The sequence below is a fragment of the Camelus ferus genome, chromosome 14 (genome assembly GCF_009834535.1).
Source record: "Camelus ferus isolate YT-003-E chromosome 14, BCGSAC_Cfer_1.0, whole genome shotgun sequence".
Taxonomy (NCBI): Eukaryota; Metazoa; Chordata; class Mammalia; order Artiodactyla; family Camelidae; genus Camelus; species Camelus ferus.
In genome coordinates this window covers 21852948-21868908 of record NC_045709.1, presented here as the reverse complement: position 1 = coordinate 21868908, position 15961 = coordinate 21852948, and the positions used below count along the sequence as shown (strand labels likewise).

Here is a 15961-nt window from a genome sequence, read left to right as displayed (position 1 = left end):
ACTTACCTGCATGACAGGTCGCCATGGTTACACTGGTTAATGTTTTTGAGAGTGGGACCCAGATCTTTGGGTTTTGGGTTCTCAGCAGCATCTCAAAGGGATTCTCAACTCTGGCTGTCCATTCCTATCACCTAAGGAGCTTTAAAAACGAAAGAAAAGAGACAAAGGAGTCAGAATCTGTAAAGATTTGGCCCAAGAACTGGTTAATTTTGAGAGTGCCCTGGGTGATGGTGAGGTTCAGCCAGAGGGAATGCCACCTGGCGGTGAACTGTTTTATCCACAGCGGTGTCTGGAGTCCGAGCTCTCCATGCAATTCTCCATGCTCTGCCTGGGGAATTCAAAGCGACCCTTTCTAAGACTTAAGTAAAAATAACTCAATTCAGGCAGCAAAGATGAGTGCCCAGCAGGTACCAGGCACCGTCCTGGGCGCTGAGGTCACTGCAGAGGACCGAACATGTCTCTGCTGTCCTGGTGCTTCTGGTCTTGGCCATGGGAAGACAGCCCATAAATAAATAATGTCAGGTAATGATGATAAAGGCTGTGGAGGAGAACAAAGTGGGGTGAGTGGGCAGAGAGGAGAGCAGCACTTTCACGTAGGCTGTTTCAAAAATATTCCTTGTCTTCCTTGAAATCAGCAAATGCTTTAAAACCCAGCCTCTGAAGTCCTGCCCTAGCTCCCCAGCCTGGAAGTAGGAAGTGCTGCTCTCTGCTGCCCCTGGTGGATGAGCGGAGGAGAGCAGAGGACCACAGAATGGGGGGCAGGAGGGGAGGTTCTGAGGCTGGGGTCCTTCCTGTACAGAGACGCACCTACCTGTGACCAAGGACTGGCTATAAGTACCTGTCATGAAAGCATGTTAGCTCTCAATAACCAGTTTTAAATTTTGGTTGTCCACCTCTTAAGATGAGGATTATAATAGGATTCCAACCACTTAAAAGATGATGTAAATAGCCAAAACTCTCTCTTTCAAAATGTTTCTCATAGGCTGCATTCTTTGTAGCTATGAAGTGGCTGTTTACTGAAATGAAATGTCCTTTTCTTAAGTAACACGCGACACCATTTCTTTTATAGATGGAAAATGCGGCAGGTATTAGAGCAGGTGTGATTTAGGGAAAACTAGAGAAGTCTCCATCATCTGTAGGGCAACTTTCTTTCCTGTGAGCCTTGACTTCAGGCGTCCCTCCCTGACGGTCACTTCTTGAGGTGGGTCGCCCTCTCCCACCAGGGACCCTGCCTTGGGTTTGGAGACGTGGGTGTGCGTGCAGCAATTGCAGTATTAGATGTGTCATCGTTTGGCAACGCTGCCACCTCTTCAGGTGAAGGTTAGGGGGAGTTTGAACTCCAGAGAGGCTTGACTATAGGACTGAAATCACATCTTAAGGAGGCAGACTTGCTGGGGTCCTAACCACCGGAGCAGTACCTAGAGCAATGGATGAAGGCTCACGCGTGCGTCCAGGAGCTGGGGTGGGCAGGGCGACTGCGCTCGGGTCTGTTGAGGATAACGGGGAGCCAGCCTTCAGCACTGAGGTTGGGCACTTTCATTTTGGAGCACAGAGGTGTGCTTCCGCCCTCTTCTGCGGCGGCGGCGGCCCAACGCAGGGCACACCCCCTTGCTGTCATCTCTCTGTTCCTAAGCACAAAGAAGCCGAGCAAGCCTAGCTCCAGAAGTCAGTCCCTGGGCCTGGAGGAGGGGCTCGCCCAGGGGAGGGGAGCTCTGGCCTCTGCTCCCCGCAGCCCCTCTGTCCGTGTGGCCCTGCCTCCAGCAGTGCGCGCTCCCCATCCCCGCGGGGCCTGCGTCCCCGCGCTGCGGCCAGGCCCGCTGGGACGGGGGAGGGGGCGGGGGTGCGGGAGGGGCCGAGGCTCCCACCCGCGGGAGAGGCTTCTCAACGCCGGGGACCGGGGCGGGGCGGGGCGGGGCGGGGCGGGGCCGGGCGAGCTGCGCGGTCTCCTGGGGCTGCCGGCGTACAGAGGCGGCCGCGTCCCCCGGAGCGTCCTTTCCAGCTGGTCCCCGCCCGCCTGCTCGCCGGTGCTGCTGCCTCGGCTCAGCGTGACTTCTTTGTGTTTTGCTTTCTGCCCGCGCCTCTTCTCTGCAGGACCTGTTCGTCCTTCTTCGGGCTACAAGAAGGCAGATGATGAGATGTCCCGGGCCACGTCTGTTGGAGACCAGCTGGACACACCAACCCGCACCATTTACCTCAACCAAGCGCATCTCAACAAATTCCGTGACAACCAGATCAGGTAGGAGACGGCGACAGACACAGGAAGCGGTTAATTCCAGCTGGCCCGGGGCTTGGATTCCTCTTGTCTTTTCTACGCATCTAGCAGCCTCTGCCCCTCTCTGCTTCCTCCAGCCCCTTCCACTCCCCTTCCCCTGAAGCCTGGACGTCTACACCCACGTTTCCAATCCGGTCGTGGGAATAGAGCCTTATCTTTCCTGCTTTGCTTTGGTCCTGTGCTCGGGCTGTCTGTGAGCCCAGAGGACGTTTTTACTCTTTTGTCTCCGGCAAAAATGAGGTCTGTTATCGTTCATCCCTGAGCTCCCTCCAGGAATTCCCCCCTTCCAGTCCTGTTTTAAGCCAACGGATAGCCTTCCGTAGCGATTTACCAACTGTATGTGGAGAAGTGCTCTGTAACGGAATCCGTCGGGTCACAAGAGCTTGAATTCAGCTCTCAACGCCTGGGGCGTTTGTTCAGAGGGCTTTATTTGCTGGGAAGCTTTGCCCAGAGTTAGCGGGAAGATGATGGAAGCTAACGTTTGCATGTCTGCTTTCTGCCGGCCGCTGTGCCCGGTGCTTTAAGTGCACTGGCTTTGTAAATCCCCGCGACCTCGCGAAGAAGGCGTTCTTACCTTTGGGTGAGGAAGCTGCCATGGAAAGGTGTTAAATAATGTACCTGTGGTCCCTGAGCTATGAATGACCAGGCTGGAAATGGAACCCAGCCTGTCTGACTGCTGAGTTCCAGTTCTTTCTACTGCGCAAAGCTAGCTTTTTCGGGCACGGGGGTTCGCACGTTTTCAGATGTCATTAAACTTTCATGCTTAGACAACTTTATCTCTGGGAGTGACTTCAGAGGAGGTAGTTGTGTGAGTGGTTCAGAATGCCACACTCAGGCGTAGAGAGGGTAAGTCAGGTTACACATAGATTACTGACAAACCTGAATTCCAGTCCTGGGCTCCTTGAAAGCTCTGGCTAAAGCTTTGTTATGTGTTAAGTGTTCCCCTGCAGTCTTTGCACTGGACAGGCTGCTTCACTGGACGTGTTTATTTAGAAAGATGTGACTGTTGGACATTATTGTAGCTGGATAGGATTTGGGGTCGAATAATGGTGCATACTCTGCCGAGGTGACACTTCCAATTATTAAGAGTGTTAGATTATCCTGGCTTTATTTGGGGTTTTAAGAATGACCCTTGGGGCATCTTTTATACTTAAAAGTATAGCTTAGAAGAATAGCTGAGGCCAGATTCAAGAATGAGTGGCTTGATTTAAGATGCAGAGCACCAAACACAGTGAGGTAGTGCTTCACACACTAAGGTAGCTCTGATGGAAAGGACAGCGACAAGTGCTGGCGAGGATGTGGAGAAATGGGAACCCTTGTGTGTCACTGATGGGAATGAGAAATGGTGCAGCTGCTTTGGAAAACAGCTTGGCAGTTCCTTAAAAGGTTAGATGTAAAGTCACATAGGACCCAGCCATTCTACTCCAAGGGGTATATACCCAAGAGGAATGAAGACATGTGTCCACATAGGAGCTGGTGCAGGTGTCTGTGACCGCGTTATCATCATAGCCCAAGGTGGAAAGAGTCCAGATGTCTTTCAACTGAGAAATGAATACAGAAAATATGATACAGCCATACAATGGAATATTATTTGGCCATAAAAAGGAGTGGAATAATACAACATGGACTAACCTTGAAAATGTTATGCTGATAGGAAGAAGCCAGGAACAGATTTCATGTGTGATTCCATTTATACAAGCTATCCAGAAGAGACAAATGTATTGAGAGAGAAGATAATGAGTGGCTCCTGGGGTTGGAGAAGAGGTTGGGGAAAGGGGAGTGGCTCTTATGTGCTTGGGGTTTCACCTTGGGGTGATGGAGACACAACTCTGAAATGTACTTAGACCATCTGGAATCCTGCCCTGACGATATAGATCCATTTCCTTAGACCTTCTCATTGAGTTTCTTTTAAAAAGGTAAAAAGATTTATTTTTGAAAAGATACGTACTGTATAAGGATATGGAATTGAAGAGTTACTCTTCTTTTTAAACTTTAAGATATTTTCAAATATTATTTTTTCTTAGTTCCTATTCATTTTCTTAATTTCGATACCCATTTATGCAGGCTTGAAGCTGGAAGAAGGAAATAGGGGTCTTTGGGTTTTGTCTAAATTCTCTAGTTTCCATGGAAGGTGAAGGTTTTTTTTTTTTTTTTAAGTCTTGGTAATGGGACCTCACAATCTGTTCTCTAATCAAGACTCACATTGACTTTTTAAATTGAATTGTAGTTGATTTGTGTTAGTTTCTGGTGTACAGTATGGTGGTTCAGTTATACATATATATAATTCTTTTTCATATTCTTTTTCATTATAGGCTATTACAGCTATTGAATGTGGTTCCCTGTGCTGCACAGTAGGACCTTGTTGTTTATCTATTTTGTATATAGTAGTTTGTATCTGCAAATCCCAAACTCCTAATTTATCCCTCCCCCCTGCCTTTCCCTCCTGGTAATCATAAGTTTGTTTTCTGTGTTTGTGAGTCTGTTTCCATTTTGTAAATAAGTTCATTTGTGTCTTTTTTTTAGATTTCACATACAAGCAACATCATATGATATTTGTCTCTGACTAACTTCACGTAGTATGACTGTCACCAGGTCCATCCACGTTGCTGCAAACGGCAATGCCTCATCCTTTATTATGGCCGAGTAGTACTCCATCACATACACACACCACAGCTTCTTTATCCGAGACTCACACTGACTTGGAGGCTGATTTTATCATCAGTCAGAGATTTCCAGGGACTGCCTGCTGTGCGGTCTTGCCTGTGCTTTTTAGGGGTAGGGGAGGGGGAAGCGGGCATATCTGTGGGCTGGCTAGGAGCGAAGTGGGCAGACACGGACTGCTCAAAGCCTTGTATGAGTGAATAATTGAATTAATTAAATATATTAAATATTCATATAATTTTTCAGTTCATGGTTTATACATGAGCCTAAGTTTCAGAATACACTGAACAGGCTCTGAGAAATTAAAGTGTGGCCTGCTGTTCTATAAGATGGTCTTCAAATATTTGCTTCACCTTGACTGTGTTTTTCATGAGGAATTATTGTTGGTAATGTGATTCGTACTTTATTCAAGAATTGATTATAAATGGATTCTCTTGGCACTATAGTTTAAGCATTTTACAAAATGTTGAGCAACATTGTTTTAGCACTTGAATGTCACTGAAATCAAGCTTTATAACAGTATTGATTTTTTTTTTAAATAAGGCTTTTTACTTGGTTCTGAATGCTTGCTAAAAGTTGGTAAAGCTATTCAAAGGATATTTTCCTAAAAGTGAGTTGGTAAAGGATTTTTTTTTCTTAACATAATTTTTCTTGTGGAAGCATGAATGATTTTTCTTGGAGGCTGGGGCAGGGAGTGTCTATCCCAGATTGCTTCTAAATCAAGGCTTTTGAAAAGAAGGGACGACGTGGGCCAGAGGCCCTGATGCCCATTCATGGAGTCGGGGTGTCGGTGTATTTGGTCGCCCTGCATCTCTGGAGGCTGCCCTCCCTGGAGCGGAGCTGTCTTGCTTACCTTCTGGACCCCAGGCCCTCCCTGGCTTGGAACCTCAGGGGTCTTGGCGGTTGCTCTGTGACCGCCTTCATGGGCAACTGGTGTTCTGACTTCACAGAAAGGACTGGCGTTTGCTGGGGAGGGATGTGGTGGTGGGGCACTGGGCGAGGTTAGGGAGGGCAGTGTGCTACGATTCTGAACAGGGATGGATGGTCCAGGGTTAACGCTTGGACTAGATTACCTACAAAAGAGGCTCAGCCTGGCGCCCAGGAGTGAGGAAGTCACTGCCGGAGCTGACTGTAGCCTTGGCACCGCCGGAGTGCCCGACGTGGTAACTCTGAATCCTGAGCAGTTCCTTGGAATCCTGGGAGTCTGTGCCATGTAACTGGATGTCTGTCTAAACCTTGTTCTTGACACTGAAAACAATGCCGGTGTTTGATCTAAAGCTGTGGTGGGCTGAAGTTTTCCGTTGTTGAAGCCAATGAATTTGGATTATCATAGAGAAATATGACATGGTCTTCTCTCCTGGGCGTTGATTTTCTAGGGCCTCAGCTGCGAAGACAGTGACTGTCTTCAGTCATCCAGAATTTAGCAGACATTGCAGCTTCCGTCTTCATGTGTAAGATCTTACATATATCCATCCTACGAGATGCCTTTTTTCTGAAGTGTACGATCGCATCTCCTTTAACATTCAACAGCTTTATTCGGCTGTAATTCACATACCATATAACCATCCATGTAAAGTATGCAATTCAGTGCCTTTGTGTACTTTTAGAGTTGTACAACCATGAACACAATTTTGGAACATTTTTGTCACTTCCAGAGGAAACTGTACTATTTAACTATCCTCTCCCCATCCTTCCTCCCTCAGCTCGAAGCAGCCACTCATCTTCTTTCTGTCTCTGCAGGTTTTCCTGTTCTTCACATTGCACGTGCAGGATTCCGTTTTCCTTTAAGCGTTTTAAGTTAAACAGTAAATGCTTACAGAAAGCTTGCCACTTAGAGGGGGCCGGTGGCAAACATTAAAGTTTGTGTATCTAAATTTGAAAAAATGTTTCAAGGTAAAAAAAAAATTTTTTTCCAGAAAGTATCTTGAAATGATTTACTGATCAAAGGAATGGACAGTATTTATGTAATCAAGATCAGGCAGTGAAGTCTTTTTGTGTGATTATCAGCATACCATTTACAACTGTGAGTTTCAAGGCTGTAAAGGGATTTTCTCAGTGTTTGAAGTGAGGTCTTGCAAAGCAAGGTAGGCATGTTTACAGTCGCTCAGTTTTGAATGAGTCCTTCATTTCAGGTGGGAGTTTTAGTTAGCAAAAATCTTCATTAAAGCAATAACCTGACTTTGTCAAGCTACTGCATTTCTTAGATTGGTTTGTCTTACAAGAAAATGGCTTTGTATGAATATTTTGTTGGTTTTGCCAGGATAAGTTTAAAATGGAATTTTGCCTATACTGAAAAGGGGATTGAGCACTGGGTTTTTACACATCGTAGTTTTATATATTATACTGGGATCCTGGTGTCTGAAAGGATATTTTTGTCTTAAAAAATAGAGGACAAAGTCATATTCGAAACCGGTGTGTGCGTGAATAGTGGTGTCAGAGGATGCGTGTGGTCCTGGATCTAAGATCGTGGAGGGCGGGAGGATGAACGGTTGTCTCTGAACATCTAGAGCTGTGGAGCTGAGGTGGGAGCCGGTCTTCACACTTAGGGTGCTTGCCATTTAACAGGGAAACGATACCAAGATCCCGGTAACGACCGTGACTTCCTTTTGATTCCTATACAGATCATTGTTTTAAAAACCAGGGTTTACATGTCTCATTTGAGACAACTGTCCTTGGCAAGTTGCGCAAAGGTACAGGTGTATAAAAATCCTTACCAAGCAGTTGGTTGTGTTGAGTGCGTTCCGTTTTCCTACTTTACAACAGTCTCAAGATTTTCTGACATTTATGCTGTTTTTATTTATCTGTTTATTTATGAATTTTTTAATAAAAATTGTACTTAAGGTGTACAACCTGACGGCTTGATAGAAATACTGCGGTCAGTCTAGTTAACACATCACCTGCTCACTCAGTTACTGCTCACTCTTCTTAATTTAGAGGCACGTGCTCGGTCAGTGTCCGAACCAGGGCCTCCCACCCTGTGTCCCGACCGTGAGCGAGCGCCGCGTGTCAGGTGTCCTTCATACACACGCGCAGCGGTTCACGCCACAGAAGATGCTTGTCATCAGAACTTCGATCAGGTCTGCACCCCTGGGCAGGCCTTTGAGGCGCTCTGCAGGTAAAAGCATTCGACCCGGGGGCCTTTGGCATTGTGTATTTCAGGTAACCATGAAACGCTTGAGCTTTGTTGAAATACGTTTTTAGAAACAGAAAAGTGTGGCAGCCTTGGGCAATACTAGAGTTTGTGTGCATAACATTTGATCTGGTTCCTCTGCAGTTGAAAAAGGAGAAACGTGGACTGCAGAAAACCCGACAGTCAGAGTTTAGTCACGTGAGCTTTTGTGAGGTTACCTAGAAAGTGGCAGCCAGGTGTCCATTCCGCCCCCTATGGCTGCGTCACTCAACAGACAGCAAAGCGTGCTCAGAAATGCTGATCAGCAATCCTTTCAAGAGGGACAATGCTTTGAGAGAACAAAAGGAGAGGTCTGACCATTGTTGGGATGCAGGGATGTTCTGCAAAGAAATTTCCTGAAATCCATGAGGTTGGTTTGACCACTGAAATGCCGATCTATCCTTTTCTCCTAAATGAAAGCCAGCTCTTCAAAACTTAAACTGTAGGCTGTTAGCTACCCTTACCTATTTTAAAAAAATTAGATCTAGTTAAGAAAGGCTTTGGGATTGAGTTTGGGATGTTGTCGTTGGTCATTCTGAGGGATTGTTTCCTGTATCTTGGGCATTTGTCACTCCACAGGCTCCTGGAGGGAGCTGGCTGGTTTTAGCTTTCAGACCTGCCTGAGACAAGGTGACAGCTGGAGAGGGGGCCAAGCTTGTCACATAAGTTCTGTATCCACATCAGTGGGCTCCAGACCTTTCTGATCGCATGTCCCATCCATAGAACCTTTTACCATGAACCTGTCATATGTGTATCTAACTGTCTAACTCTCATGAGTTATTATCTCAAGACCCAATACCTATTTACCAAGATTCTCGGTTAAGAATTATGGATGTAAATCCATATTGTTGGTAATTTTCTTGATTTTGAACATTTTTGGCTGATTTATCAGATTTGATTAAATATCCTGACATTCAACCTGGAAAAGCAGTTTTGAAGAGCTTTTGCTTCCTGGAGGTGCCGGTCCCGCGGTTTGCTTGCTGCCCTTAGTTTATCGCTTTCAGGCTGTGGTTGGCCGCGCTGCGTGAGTCGGAAGCCACTTGCTCTTTTTGGGAGGGTTAGTTGAGTTGAAATTAGGTTAATTGATCCATAAACACCCCTCACTGGACACAGAATAAGCAGAGAACAGCCAGGGGAGGCTCCCACTCTCACCCCCGTCCTAGTCACCGCAGCTGCCATCACAAGATACCACAGTCAGGGACTCAGACAACGGAAGTTTGTCTTCCCACAGTCGTGGAGGCTGGAAGTCCTGGAGGAGGGTGCCAGCAGGGTTGGGTTTGGTGAGGACCCTCTTCCTGACTTGCAGACGACCACCTCACTGTGTGATGAGAGAGAGATACCAAGCTTTCTGCTGTCCCTTCTTGGAAGGGCACTAACCCCATCACAATGGCCCCACCCTCACGACCTCATCTCAACTTCAGAACTTCCCAAAGGCCCCCCCTCCAAATACCATCACAGGGCAGGGTGGGGGCCGTTAGGGCTCCAACATGTGGATTTTTGGGGGGACACAGCTGAGCCCTGGCACCCCCTCTCCCCCACTGCTAGGAGCTTCTCCTTCAGCTGTGTTACGGAGGATCACGGAGGGCACCAGTGTCAGTCCATTCAAGAAATGTCATTAAAGCCCAATTTTTGAAGGTGCCTGTGCATGTGAGCTCTGATCGCTTTTTCCCACACCCTGCGGTGGAGCCAGCCGCTTTAGATTCTCGTCCTCAGAGGAAACCTGCCTGGTCTGACCCAGTCTGACTTTGACCTTGGGCCTCAGCAGCACTGAGACTGAGCGCAGCAAGGAGACGCAGTGCGCTAAGAACAGAGCTGGTGTAAGTTCACGTTAAACTTACCGTGACTTCAGTACAGCCAAACGCCAGCTAGGATCCTTTCCTGTAGATTGGTAAAAACCTTAAACTCGGTCCCAGTGGATAATTAGATTGCTATCCAGTTGTGAACATAAAGTCTGTACTTTTCTTTCCGCATCTCCCCCCCCCCTTCCTTCCTTGTCTGGACTGTCAGCTTCTCAGCCACTCGGACTCCACTTTGACTGCCCCTGAGGACCTGGGTGCTGTGCGTAATACAGAACCTGAGTGCTGAATTGCCGATTCAGTTCTATAAAGGGACAGTCCTTAAATTATCCAATCAAAAAATTACTCCTTTATCTTGATTCCTGTAAAGGGTGGAGGTTTTGAAAGTGTTACTGTCTAGCATATGAAATATGTTACCGAGCTCTGACAATTTAAAAATAGAGCTTTTTATGTGAAAACAGGAAAGCTGTTTGCTGAGTAGTATCATGATTATTCCCCTGCATCCTAGCTCTGTTGAAACTGCCTCCTATTAATTTTTAATGCTCCCTTTACAAATTAGAGTTCCTTAATCATTCCAGTGTCGATCTATCAGAGTAAATTGAATGATTTCCTGTAATGACTCTGAAGGGCAAAGAGAAATGTTAACTTCTCTCCGTGTCACCGTCCTGCCTGCCAGCCAGCCGTCCCACCTGCCAGCCATCCCACGGTTTCACTGCCACTTACATTTCAAGTTCTGTTCACTCTGTGTACTTAGACATCGCAGGAGAAACGATTTTAAGGACAGGAGTGTGTGTGTACGTATGTACACGGTCATTCTGTGTACGGTGGTCTCGGCATGGGTCAGCTGTGCTTATAAGCCAAACGTTGTCAATATTACAAAGTCACGGAACTCCAAGGCCAAAGGCAACATCATGGGAGATTCATACTGGTGTCTTTACCAGTCTCCTCCCTCCGTTCTGTGTAAATGTGCACATGCACGCACACCCGAAACTCTCACTCAGTGCTTATAATTCATTTGCCTACAAATGAAGATCTGTCTCCATTAAGGGTTGGAGAAGTTGTCTATATTTTTGCCCTTAAAACTGCACCTGAGAACTCCAAAACTAATATTAAACTTTGAGGAAATATTGAGAAAGCTGGCTGTCACTAATCAGCTGCTGACCATTTTTTTTTCATGTTTCTAATTCCGATTCCTGAGGACCGCATATTTCGAGTTTTGTGGACCATTTGATAACATTTTCTTTGGATGGTTCATGGGCATAATACAGTGTTGCAATATTTTGTCACATGTCATACACTTAAGTAGACAAGAAGCTATTTTTAATACAGTGCTATAGAGCAAAATAAGTTTTATAGAAACCAACCCACGATCTTTGAGGATTTTGGAATAGTGGATTGCTTTATAAGAAAGTTGACTGACTTTGATTTTAAATCTTGATTCTTTCTATATAAATAGTTTGCAGATATTGCTTTAAGATTCTTCCACATCCATATGTTTTCTCACACAGCAGGTGAAAGTAAATCGATTACACATCGTATATTCTTTTGAATATTGTAAGAAGGGACCTCATGACTTTTGGTATTTTGAGATACTATGATTAGAAAAAAATGAATGTACACCTGATCTTAGGCAAAAAGCCAAGAAGTGATGAAAAAATGAATATAATAAGAATGTCTAGGCTTTTTGAGAAACTGATACACTGCGTACTTTTTGAAATACATCTGGTATTTAAAAAACTAGAACAGCATGAAAATGAGCCCACGCACGCCCGTGGAATAACAATGTTTATAACGTGACGAGTGGGGCTATGGTTGGGTCGTGGAGCTTTGTGGTCATGTTGGTGAGACTTTGAAGGTCTCTGACTAAAAAGGAATTGCCTCTAAGACCTTTTTGCCAGGTTTTTGTACCCCATGAACGATTGAATGCATTTTATAGGATCTGTGAAATGGTGTCAGTGTGCTGGTCCCTTTCCGCCCTCAGCTTCCCGTCCTCGTGTCTTGCACTCCGCGAGCTGCACTGTGCTGCTCGGCTCCCTTTGCCTGGCTGGGGACACCCGGGTGTGCAGATCATTTTGTTAAAAAACCTTACATTGCATAAGAAAAACATGTTTATTTGGTCTGGGGCAGGGCTCTGACTTGTTTGAAACTAGGACTAGGTGACTGCAGAATGTGGTCCTCATTGTCACCCTGTCCTGCAGTGCATAGTTCCCAGGATTATTGTGAGGATTAATTAGATGAGTTAATATGCATAAAGCAGGGGGAGGGTAGAGCTCAGTGGCAGAGCATGTGCTTAGCATGCACGAGGTCCTGGGTTCAATCCCCAGTACTGCCATTAAAAAAACAATAATAAATAAATGAATAAATTAAAAAAAACTAATTACCTCCTTTCCTCCTTCCTCCTAGAAAAACAAGGATAAAATATTAGGCTTTAAAAAGGAAAAAAATAGAAAAAGAATAAGAAAAATAAAAGTTAAAAAAATAAAGTGACAATATAGGCTGACAATTAAAAAAATTTTTTTAAATATGCATGAAACACCGTGCCTGGCAGAGTGAGTCATGAATTTTGAGGTTACCAGCATTTGCATTTTAGATTGTATGTTTGGCAGTAACTTTCTTCAAAACTCTGTACATATTGCTTGAGTCAAAAAAAAACACATAGGTTTTGAGTTGCATTCATAGAGATTCAGAAATAATGTGCAGATGGAGTGGATGATCGGATGTAAGGAAAAAGCACAAACATCTTCTTGCAGCAGCCTGATTTGTAAGGTTTAATTTTAGGATTTGCCTGAGGTGATCAGGGAGAATTGATTTTATTTTATTATTATTGTTATTTAAAAAATTATGCACCAGATGTGTTCTTTATTAATTGGCTGTAATAAATACCACAGATGGGGTGGTTTAAACAGCAGAAATTTATGTTCCCACGGTCCTGGAGCTGGAAACCCAGGATCAAGGCGCTGGCCGGGGTCGGGCTCGTCTGAAGGTCTCCCTCTTGGGCGTGTGGATGACCGTCTCCCCTTGTGTCTCTACGTCACTGTCCCTCTGTGTGTGTGTGTGTGTGTGTGTGTGTTCTGATGTCCTCTTTTTTTTTTTTTGAGAATTTGAAATTACTAAGTGTTTATTGGGAAAATGTAACATAAAAAGCTCTCAGTGTGTACTATCTTTTTTTTTTGGTTGTTTTCTTTTTTTGAGGGAAGGCAATCAAGTCAGGTGAAATGGGTAAAGCAAACTTGGTAGGTCCTGGCTTACCAGTTCCCAGCTGGACGATTTGCACCAGCAATTTCTCTGAGGCTGCGCTTCCCCGACTGTCAGATGGGAAGCATGCTTCCTTGAAGGCTTCTTGTGATGTTAAATGAGGTTCCGGACATTTAACACCGTGGGTCTGGTCTGTCATGTGGTCCGATTGCTTCCTCCCTGCTTTTTCTTTTTGACTGTGATCAATACACATAGTGTAAAACTTAGCATCTTCACTGTGTTTGAGAGTACGATTGAACAGGGTTAAGTCCACTCACACTGTCGTGTGGGCCACGTCCAGCACGCCTTCCGTCTTCCCAAACAGACTTTCTCTCCATCCGACACCTTCCTCCTCCCCTCCCTCCCCCTCCCCTCCCCCACCAGCCCCCACCACCCTGCTGCCTGTCCCTCTGGGTCTGACACCCCAGACACCTCGTGTGATAGCCTCACCGCGCTTGGCAGTGGTGCTTCCCCACTGTTGTAGGGAGGTCCAGGACTCTACCCACCTGTCGTTTTTTTAATGGCATCTCCATCCATCGATTCAGCTCTGCCTTATCTTGTGTCTTCTGTGTACCGTGGAAGCACCATTAAAAAAAAATCAGGAATAAGTGTAAAGGAGATTCAAGTGAGTTTTCTTCCCTTCTGCTTCTGCACTGTGGTCAGCTCCATCCTCCCTTTGCCCCGTGGTCCTGGGAAAGCTGAAGTTCTCCAGGGCCGGGTGGAGAAGGAGAAGGCGGAGGGGGCGCCGGGGCGGCTGGGCCCGGCTCTCGCTGGCGCTGCCTTGTCAGGTAGGCGGCTTCTCTGCCCCGGCTCAGGCTCTCACTCCCCACTTCCGCGGTGACCCCCACGCCCACCCCACGACCGTTTTTTCTGGGTGGTTATCGTTCCAGAAGAGTGAAGGCGCTGGGGTTCTCTCTGTCCAGGGACCGTTGCCCCTTCTGTTCCGTCTTCAGTGAGATACACAGGGCGGTGCCCATCCCATCCCTGGCTTTGGGGTCCACCGCCCCATGTTCCTTCTCATCCTGGGTTCTGGCTGCGGCGAGTTACTCGCTGGGCCTCCAACCACGCACTTTCCCTGGAATGCTCTCTCCTTCCCGGCTAAAGCCTCTCCTGCTGGCGAGCTCGGGCTTTCAATGCTCAGGTCTCACATCACTGAAGAAGCATGTCTTTCTTGTCTGGCATCCAGCCCGCCTTGGCAGGCTGAGCCCCCTCCCAGTCCCCAGGCCCGCCCTGACTTCTCTGCTGGGACCTTGTGTTGTGTCACGTCTGCTTTTATGTCTGATCCCCAGCTCTGCTGCATCACCCTTGGTGGCCAACTATGTCTGCCTCCCTGAGTGTCCTGCTGGCCCCCAGCACACGGCCTGGCCAGGCGGGAGCAGAGTCTTGGCCGAGTGACCTTGCTCCGCAGGTGAAGGTCAGATTGTACAGGAAATAGGAATTGGCTTTGCATATTGTTACCAGATCTCCCTTGTACTTAACTGCTTACTGAACAAACCCCCAAAGCTGTTACTGAAGCCTCGGAAATTGATGTATTGTGTTTCTGATGTGCTTTTATACATAAAGTACTCTCGAAAGGGGCGGCTGAGTTACATGCTTTTAATGTCAGTTCCTCAGATTTAAGAGATTGATATCTGCCCTCAGACACAGGCACCTTTGGGATTTTATGTGAGAGCTGGCATCCTTCGTCATGTATGTCAACTCAAGTTTAAAATCTGCTTATTCGACACATTTATTTTTGGCCCCCGGTCCACACTGGTCCCTGTGCGGCCGTGGGGAGACGGTGGGAAATGTGAGGCCTCTGCATTCGTGGTTCTGATCATCGGACCCCCCTCTAGTCCCCTCTGCACTCCAGCTTTTTGGGGCGGTTTGGGTGACGGTGATGACTTGGAGCCCACACGTGCTCATGAAAATTGAAAGATTTCGAGTTTTTCATGAAATTGAAGCTATTTCATGAAGTAATGAAAATATTTTCATATGAAATAATAGTCGTATGAAATATCAAAACTATTTCATAAATAACTTTCATAATTTTAAAATTGGTAGGCCAAATCAAGAAAATAAAATGCACCATAACCGGTATGATTTAGGAGTTGTCTAAATTAAATGTTTTGCAGACGTTTTGGTCTTGTTCACTTTCGCTTATGACTCACTTGACAGTCACCGATGTGAACACCGTAGCAGCCTGACAGTGGAGGACCCAGGTCCAGCCTGCTACGGAGATACCGAAGCGACTGAACGGGCGGGGGTCGCGCAGGGGTGGAGCGCGCTCAGCTCGCCTGAGGTCCTGGGTTCCATCCCCGGCACCGCCATCAAAATAAATAAACAAACCTAATCTCCACCCCACCCCCCCGGCCCAAGAAACCATGACTGAACAAATAGTTGTGCTTTTTCTTTTTTTGTACTGTAATTTTATTATTTATTGCCAGGATTAGATAAAACTTTAATAAAGACAGTGTTTGCTGCCTGTTCTCTGGTCAGTTTTATATGTTTTAATTTCATGATTGCTACTGAAAGTAATTTTGCCACATAGAGGAGAGGACTGTGAAAGCCCCGTCTTCTCTGGGTATGAGACACACGGAATGCAGCTGTCCCCGCCCGTGGCCACGTCTCAGGCTCCCGGACCGCAGGCTGCACCCCCGCACCTGTGCAGGTGCACTTGGCTGTAGCATCCTGTCTTTCAGGCCTCAGTTCCCTCCTGTGTAAGATGAGGGACTCGAATTAGATGTTCAGGGTCTCCTCCAGCTCTGAGGTCCTGGGGTGACTGGATCCCGGAGGGGAGGCCTGGCTCTGGGGGAACTGCTTCGGTTGACCTACTGGCCGGTTACTGCT

The 15961-nt window shown here is 46.5% G+C and overlaps 1 protein-coding gene across 2 annotated transcripts in view; it reads left to right on the top strand.

The window, feature by feature from the left end:
- LOC102506353 (phospholipid-transporting ATPase IB) overlaps nucleotides 1-15961 on the top strand; it is a 416600-nt gene that overhangs the window by 38603 nt on the left and 362036 nt on the right. For both annotated transcript variants that reach the window (XM_032496428.1, XM_032496427.1), the window contains exon 2: nucleotides 2092-2236. In XM_032496428.1, coding sequence (XP_032352319.1) covers nucleotides 2092-2236 — 145 coding nt within the window. The remainder of the gene's footprint in view (nucleotides 1-2091; nucleotides 2237-15961) is intronic.